This window comes from Opisthocomus hoazin, chromosome 35, assembly GCF_030867145.1.
Source record: "Opisthocomus hoazin isolate bOpiHoa1 chromosome 35, bOpiHoa1.hap1, whole genome shotgun sequence".
NCBI classification, from domain to species: Eukaryota; Metazoa; Chordata; class Aves; order Opisthocomiformes; family Opisthocomidae; genus Opisthocomus; species Opisthocomus hoazin.
In genome coordinates, this window is record NC_134448.1 from 3,324,353 (window position 1) to 3,331,983 (window position 7,631).

At 69.2% G+C, this 7,631-nt stretch overlaps 1 protein-coding gene across 1 annotated transcript; it reads right to left on the bottom strand.

Annotated features, from left to right (window-relative positions):
* Positions 1-175: 175 nt before the first annotated feature.
* On the bottom strand, positions 176-7,631 carry ICAM1 (intercellular adhesion molecule 1). The gene is made up of 7 exons (XM_075446046.1): positions 7,489-7,631; positions 4,375-4,647; positions 3,968-4,285; positions 3,161-3,427; positions 2,791-3,066; positions 2,464-2,706; positions 176-935 (listed from the first exon to the last, which is right to left on the bottom strand). The coding sequence occupies exons 1-7, from the start codon at positions 7,538-7,540 to the stop codon at positions 715-717; spliced, it is 1,650 nt and encodes a 549-aa protein (XP_075302161.1). The 5' UTR covers positions 7,541-7,631; the 3' UTR covers positions 176-714.

Genomic DNA, 7,631 nt, shown 5'->3' on the forward strand with positions numbered 1-7,631 from the left:
TCCCTCCGCGCCCGGCACGGCCTCGACCACGCCGCCGGTGCCGGGGGCTGGCGGGGCAAATGGCGGCAGAAGGAAGGAAGTGGGGTTCGGGCACCGCGGCGCATGCTCGGCGCGGCCGCAGCCGCCGAGGCCTCGGGGTAGCGGAAACCTCCCGGGGTTCGGCGCTCCCCGTCCCCAACCAAAACCCCGGTGGGTCGCTGCCGACAGCCTTTATTGGCACAACGCGGCGCGGCGGCATCTTCCAGCCTCGCCGGCGGCCGCGTCGCCCGCTGCGCCGGCTCCTCGCCGTCCCGCCGGTGTCACCGTCCCGGCACCGAAATCCCGGGATTCAGCCCGGATGCTCCCACCGGGGCACCGAGACCCAACCGGCGCCGGTGTCGCCGCGGGAGGAGACCGCGGCCGCGCCGAAACCGTCCTCGCGTCTCCCAAGGGATGAATTTCAGGGAGGAAAGGGGAAAATCCTCGATGGAGGAGGAGGTCGGCGCCTCGCCCTCTCCGGCGTCCCAACCGCGTGCCGGCGCGGCACACGTCCCCATCCGGGAGCTGTCGGCTCCCTGCCGCCGGCGCCGTCTCGCCGTAGCGTCCACCATCGCGCCGCCGCTGCCGCCCGGTCCCCGATCTCACGGTCGCATCTGTCGGGGGGAACCGGTGGTCGCGGCGCTCAGGCCTCGCCGCGGCGCTTGGCCAACGGGCCCCTCCACCGCCGCTGCCCGGCTACGGCTGAGCCTTCTGCGCCGAACCATTGAGCGCGGCCGCCTCCTCGGAGCGTCCCCGCGGCGGCTCCATCGGCATCTGCCGGCGCCGCTCCTGCTGCACCCGGTACTGCCGGATCTTCTTGTTGCGGTAGTAGACGCCGTAGCCCACCGCGCCGGCCAGCAGGACGCCCATGGCCACCAAGCCCACCAGCACCGGGACCACCACGTCGGGGTCGTGGTCTGACGGAGAGAGGGGATGGGGGGTCAGCGGCAATGAGACCCCCCCAGGACCCCTGGGACCCCCGAGACGCCAGGACCCACCTCTGGGACCTCCAGGAGCTCCAGGACATCCAAGACCCCCAGGACCCCCCAAGACCCCCACAACCCCAAAGACCACCAGGACTCTCGAGACCTCCAGAGCCCCCAGTACCTCTGAGACCCCCAGCACCCCTGGGACCCCCCAGGACCCTCAATACCCCTGAGACCACCAGGACTCCCAAGACCCCCAATACCTCTGAGATCCCCAGACTCCCAGGACCCCCAATACCCCTGAGACCCCCCAGGACCCCCAATACCTCTGAGACCACCAGGACTCCCAAGACCCCCAGGACTCCCAAGACCCCCAATAACTCTGAGATCCCCAGAACCCCCAATACCTCTGAGACCCCCCAGGACTTCCAAGACCCCCAACACCTCTGAGACCCCCAGGATTCTGATACCCCCAGAACCCCTGAGACCCCCCAGGACTCCCAAGACCCCCAGGACTGACTCCCAGCACCCCCAATACCTCTGAGACCACCAGGACTCCCAAGACCCCTGAGACCCCCAGGACCCCGACACCCCTGAGACCCCCAGCACCCCCAATACCTCTGAGACTCCCCAGAACCCTCAATATCTCTAAGACCCCCCAGGACTCCCAAGACCCCCAGGACTCCCACGACCCCAAATACCTCTGAGATTCCCAGGACCCCCAACACCTCTGAGACCCCCAAGATTCCGATACCCCCAGAACCCCTGACACCCCCCAGGACTCACAAGACCCCCAGGACTCCCAGCACCCCCAATACCTCTGAGACCACCAGGACCCCTGACACTCCCGTGGCCCCTGGGACCCCCAACACCCCTGAGACCCCCAGCACCCCCAATACCTCTGAGTCTCCCCAGGACCCCCAATATCCCTGAGACCCCCCAGGACTCCCAAGACCCCCAGGACTCCCAAGACCCCCAATACCTCTGAGATCCCCAGGACCCCCAATACCTCTGAGACCCCCCAGGACTTCCAAGACCCCCAACACCTCTGAGACCCCCAAGATTCCAATACCCCCAGAACCCCTGAGACCCCCAGGACTCCCAAGACCCTCAGGACTCCCAGCACCCCCAATACCCCTGAGACACCCAGGACCCCGAAACCCCTGAGACCCCCAGGACCCCCAATACCTCTGAGACTCCCCAGGACCCCCAATATCCCTGAGACCCCCCAGGACTCCCAAGACCCACAGGACTCCCAAGACCCCCAATACCTCTGAGATCCCCAGGACCCCCAACACCTCTGAGATCCCCAAGATTCCAATACCCCCAGAACCCCTGAGACCCCCCAGGACTCTCAAGACCCCCAGGACTCCCAGCACCCCCAATACCTCTGAGACCCCCCAGGACCCCCGACACTCCCATGGCCCCTGGGACCCCCAATACCCCTGAGACCCCCAGGACCCCCAATACCCCTGAGACCCCCAGGACCCCTGGGACCCCCAGGACCCCCGTGACTCACAGTGCACCCAGACGGTGACGTTCCTCTCGGCGGCACCCAGCGGGTTGCTGGCCCGGCAGCGGTAGGTACCGGCGTGGGCGCGGGTCACCGGCTGCGGGACGCCGGCGGCGAAGGGCTGCCCGTCCTTGGCACACTCCAGCCTGGGCGGGGGGTTGCCCCGTGCCCAGCACCGCAGGGTCTCATCCTGCCCCTCCGTCCAGTTCTGGCGCGGGGGGCAGCTCCCGTCGTCCAGCCGGGGTTTGGCTGCGGGGAGAGCCGGGATAGGGACGAGAAATTAATTCCCGTCGGGAAATTTCCCCTCCGGCACCCCGGCTGCGGCGCTCTCACCGGTGACGCTGAGCCGGACGGGCGCGCTCCTCTTCGGGGCTTTGCCGCTGGTGGGGATCTCGGCATCGCAGCTCAGCTCCATCCCATCATCTTCCTCGCGCGCCGTCAGGTTGAAGCTCACCGGGGACGGTCCCCACCCCGCCAGGACGCGGTGGCCGGCACGGATCCGCAGCCGGAGCTCGGCCGAGTGGTCGGGCGGCAAATCGCAGAGCCCCGTCACCGCGGTGCCGGCCGGCGGGCTGGCGGTGCCGACGCTGAGCCGCGGCGAGGGGAAACCTGCGGGCGACGGAGACAACGCCGGGGTGATCCGGCGACGCCGCGGCACCGAAACCCCCTTCCCCCGCTTCCCGGCGCGACCGCCGTAACTCACGGTAGACGTGGACGGTCGCCCGCGTCTCCCGCTCGGCGGGTCCGACCCTGACGGTGCAAACCAGCCCGAAGGTCCCCGGTTGGCTCTGGGACACCGCGGCGGTGGCCCGGCGCCCGTCCCGGCTGACGGAGAGCGGCAGGGTCTGGTTGGCCAGCGCCAGCTCGAACCGCGGCGCCGGGAAGACGCGGCCGACGGCGCAGCTGGCGTTCACCGTCTCGCCGGTCTCCAGGTGGATGAGTGGCTCCAGCTTGGGATCCTCTGGGAATTCTGCCACCGGAGAGAAACACCCCGGGATGAAGGGCTACGAGGATGGTGAGGGGACTGGAGCATCTCCCCTACGAGGAGAGGCTGAGGGAGCTGGGCTTGTTCAGCCTGGAGAAGAGAAGGCTGCGAGGGGACCTTAGAAATGCCTACAAATATCTGAAGGGTGGGGGTCAGGAGGACGGGGCCAGACTCTTTCCAGTGGTGCCCAGTGACAGGACAAGGGGCAATGGGCACAAACTGGAGCAGAGGAAGCTCCAGCTGAACCCGAGGAAGAACTTCTTCCCTCTGAGGGTGCCGGAGCCCTGGCCCAGGCTGCCCAGGGAGGCTGTGGAGTCTCCTTCTCTGGAGATATTCAAGACCCGCCTGGCCACGGTGCTGTGCCCCCTGCTCTGGGTGACCCTGCTTGGGCAGGGGGTTGGGCTGGGTGACCCCCAGAGGTCCCTTCCAACCCCTACTATTCTGTGATTCTGTGATTCTGTGGGATGAGCCGGTTGCCGCAGCCGCCGCGGGGCAAACGCCGGTACGGTGCCGGCGCCGGCTTACCGTAGACGGTCAACGGCTGCGGGCGGGAGGTGGTGGTGAAGCGCGGGCCGTAGGGTGCCAGGTCGAGCAGAGCCTGGCAGCTGACGTTCTGCCCATCGTCCCGGCGCCGCGCCGTCAGCCGGTGGGTCACCCGCGCCGTCGCCGGCTCGTCCTGGCCGCGCTCCTCGAAGGTTTCGGCGCGCAGCACCTCGTCGCCGCGCCGCAGGATCACCGTCAGGTTGCGGATCGGCGCGACGCCGGCCACGCGGCACACCAGCTCGTGGCTTTCGTTCACCGCCAGCTGCGGCACCGGCTCCAGCACCGCCGGCTCCGGCACACCTAAGGCAGAGACGTGGCGTGGCGGGGACGATCCCAGCTCGCCGGCACGCGCCGGGACCCCCCACCCCCATCTCCCGGCGTTGCCTTACGGTAGACGATGAGTTTGGTGGTCACCACCTTCCTCCGGCCGCCGCAGGTGTAGTAGCCGATGACACTGGAGTTCCACTCGGTGACGTTGAGCAGCTCCACCACCGTCTCCGTCGGCCCCGCCGCCACCACCCGCTTCCGAATCGACGTCTCCACGTTGCCGGACGGCGCCGGGTGCCCGCACGTCGTCTTCAGCTTCAGCCGGATCGACGCGCCGTGCTCCACCACCGGCACCGCCGGCTCCAGCGTCAGCTCGAAGGAGGCTCCCAACCGCCCTACCGCGAGGAGCCAGGGGTTTGGGGGGGGGCAGTGGGCAAGGGGACCCCCGGGCTCATCCCCATCCCTGCTATGGCCAGGGGAAGGTTTAAGGGACCCCCCGGGCTCGTCCCCATCCCCAGCACAGGGAAGGTCGAGGGGACCCCCGGGCTCATCCCCATTCCCAGCACGGGGAAGGTTGAGGGGACCCCCAGGCTCGTCCCCATTCCCAGCACGGGGAAGGTCGAGGGGAACCCCGGGCTCATCCCCATCCCCGTCACGGGGAAGGTTGAGGGGACCCCCAGACTCGTCCACATCCCCAGCATGGGGAAGGTTGAGGGGACCCCCAGACTCGTCCCCATCGCCGGCACGGGGAAGGTCAAGGGGACCCCCAGACTTGTCCCCATCCCAATCACGGGGAAGGTTGAGGGGACCCCCAGGCTCGTCCCCATTCCCAGCACGGGGAAGGTCGAGGGGACCCCCGGGCTCATCCCCATCCCCATCACGGGGAAGGTTGAGGGGACCCCCAGACTCGTCCACATCCCCAGCATGGGGAAGGTTGAGGGGACCCCCAGACTCGTCCCCATCGCCGGCACGGGGAAGGTCAAGGGGACCCCCAGACTTGTCCCCATCCCAATCACGGGGAAGGTTGAGGGGACCCCCAGGCTCGTCCCCATTCCCAGCACGGGGAAGGTCGAGGGGACCCCCGGGCTCATCCCCATCCCCATCACGGGGAAGGTTGAGGGGACCCCCAGACTCGTCCACATCCCCAGCATGGGGAAGGTTGAGGGGACCCCCAGACTCGTCCCCATCGCCGGCACGGGGAAGGTCAAGGGGACCCCCAGACTTGTCCCCATCCCAATCACGGGGAAGGTTGAGGGGACCCCCAGGCTCGTCCCCATTCCCAGCACGGGGAAGGTCGAGGGGACCCCCGGGCTCATCCCCATCCCCGTCACGGGGAAGGTTGAGGGGACCCCCAGACTCGTCCACATCCCCAGCATGGGGAAGGTTGAGGGGACCCCCAGACTCGTCCACATCCCCAGCATGGGGAAGGTTGAGGGGACCCCCAGACTCGTCCCCATCCCCGGCATGGGGAAGGTCGAGGGGACCCCCAGACTCGTCCCCATCCCCAGCACGGGGAAGGTCGAGGGGACCCCCGGGCTCATCCCCGTCCCCATCACGGGGAAGGTTTGGGGACCCCCAGACTCGTCCCCATCCCCAGCACGGGGAAGGTTGAGGGGACCCCCAGACTTGTCCCCATCCCAATCACGGGGAAGGTTGAGGGGACCCCCAGACTCGTCCCCATCGCCGGCATGGGGAAGGTCGAGGGGACCCCCAGACTTGTCCCCATTCCCAGCACAGGGAAGGTCGAGGGGACCCCCAGACTCGTCCCCATTCCCAGCACAGGGAAGGTCGAGGGGACCCCCAGACTTGTCCCCATTCCCAGCACGGGGAAGGTCGAGGGGACCCCCGGGCTCATCCCCATCCCCGTCACGGGGAAGGTCGAGGGGACCCCCAGACTCGTCCCCATCCCCGGCATGGGGAAGGTCGAGGGGACCCCCAGACTCATCCCCATCCCCAGCACGGGGAAGGTCGAGGGGACCCCCGGGCTCATCCCCGTCCCCATCACGGGGAAGGTTTGGGGACCCCCAGACTCGTCCCCATCCCCAGCACGGGGAAGGTCGAGGGGACCCCCAGACTCGTCCCCATCGCTGGCACGGGGAAGGTTGAGGGGACCCCCAGACTTGTCCCCATCCCCAGCACGGGGAAGGTCGAGGGGACCCCCAGACTCGTCCCCATCCCCAGCATGGGGAAGGTCGAGGGGACCCCCAGACTCGTCCCCATCCCCAGCACGGGGAAGGTCGAGGGGACCCCCAGACTCGTCCTCATCGTCGGCACGGGGAAGGTCGAGGGGACCCCCGGGCTCATCCCCATCCCCGTCACGGGGAAGGTCGAGGGGACCCCCGGGCTCGTCCCAATCCCCAGCACGGGGAAGATCAAGGGGACCCCCAGGCTCGTCCCCATCCCCAGCACGGGGAAGGTCGAGGGGACCCCCAGACTGGTCCCTGTCCCCGGCGCGGCCGGGGGGAAGCCGGCCAGCTGCGGCGGGCAGGCAGAAGCCGCAGCTTCTCCTTCGGCTGCGGGAAGCGGCCGGTTTTCCGGTGGGCAGGATCCGTCCCCCTGCCTCCAGCTGGAAGCCTTCAGCCCGAAATCCGGTGTCGGGGCCGGGGGGGGACGTGCCGGACCCCGCATCCGGCCCTCGAGGACGGCGGTGGCTGTGCCCAGCTGGGTCCCAGTGCGTCCCCGCACCCCGCTCCCACCCCACGTGCCGGTGCTTTCCCGGCGAAATATCCGCGGCCGAGCCCACCGGGCTGGCGGAGGAAGCCCCCCGGGGTGAGTCAGCACCAGCACCCTTGGGTGGGGGATTCCCAGGGAGTGGCTGCGAGGTTTCCCTCCCTCCGGCGAGGGGAAAAGTCCTGCCCTTTCCCGGAATAACCGGAATAATCGCCGGCAGGAAGGGAACGAAAAAACAAATCGCAATTCCTGCCGCCATCCAGGGATTTCGCAAGGACACCCACGACCCCGGGACGCGGCGCGGAGGCGATGGCTTCGGAAGGAAGGGGGGGTGGGAAGGATCCGGGACCCCCACCCTGGCCTGAGCGGGACTCCCAGTGCCGGGCAGAGCCCGACGCCAACGCCGCAGCGGCACGCGGGCGCTCACGCGTCCCCCGCCGCCGTGACACGCGCGTCGCGCCGACACGCCAGCCGCGACGCTACCGTGTCACGCTCGGTCCCCCCCCCCGGTCCCTGCCACCCTCCCCGGTGCCACCCCCCAGCCCCGCGTCCCCCCAGCCCCTCACCTGCGATGACGCCCAGGGCGCACAGCGCCAGCGGCAGCACCGCGGGGCGCATGGTGCCGGGGTGGGCACCGGGACCCGGTGGGCTCAGTCCTCTGGGAGCACCGGGACGGGGCGGGAATGCCGGGATGGGTCCGGTCGGGGTC

Coding starts and splice junctions, on each gene's coding strand:
- ICAM1 (XM_075446046.1), bottom strand. CDS start 7,540: ATGCGCCCCGCGGTGCTGCCGCTGGCGCTGTGCGCCCTGGGCGTCATC. Junction 4,286..4,374: donor CACCAAACTCATCGTCTACC/GTAAGGCAACGC, acceptor TCTCTGCCTTAG/GTGTGCCGGAGCCGGCGGTG. Junction 2,707..2,790: donor CGTCCGGCTCAGCGTCACCG/GTGAGAGCGCCG, acceptor CTCTCCCCGCAG/CCAAACCCCGGCTGGACGAC.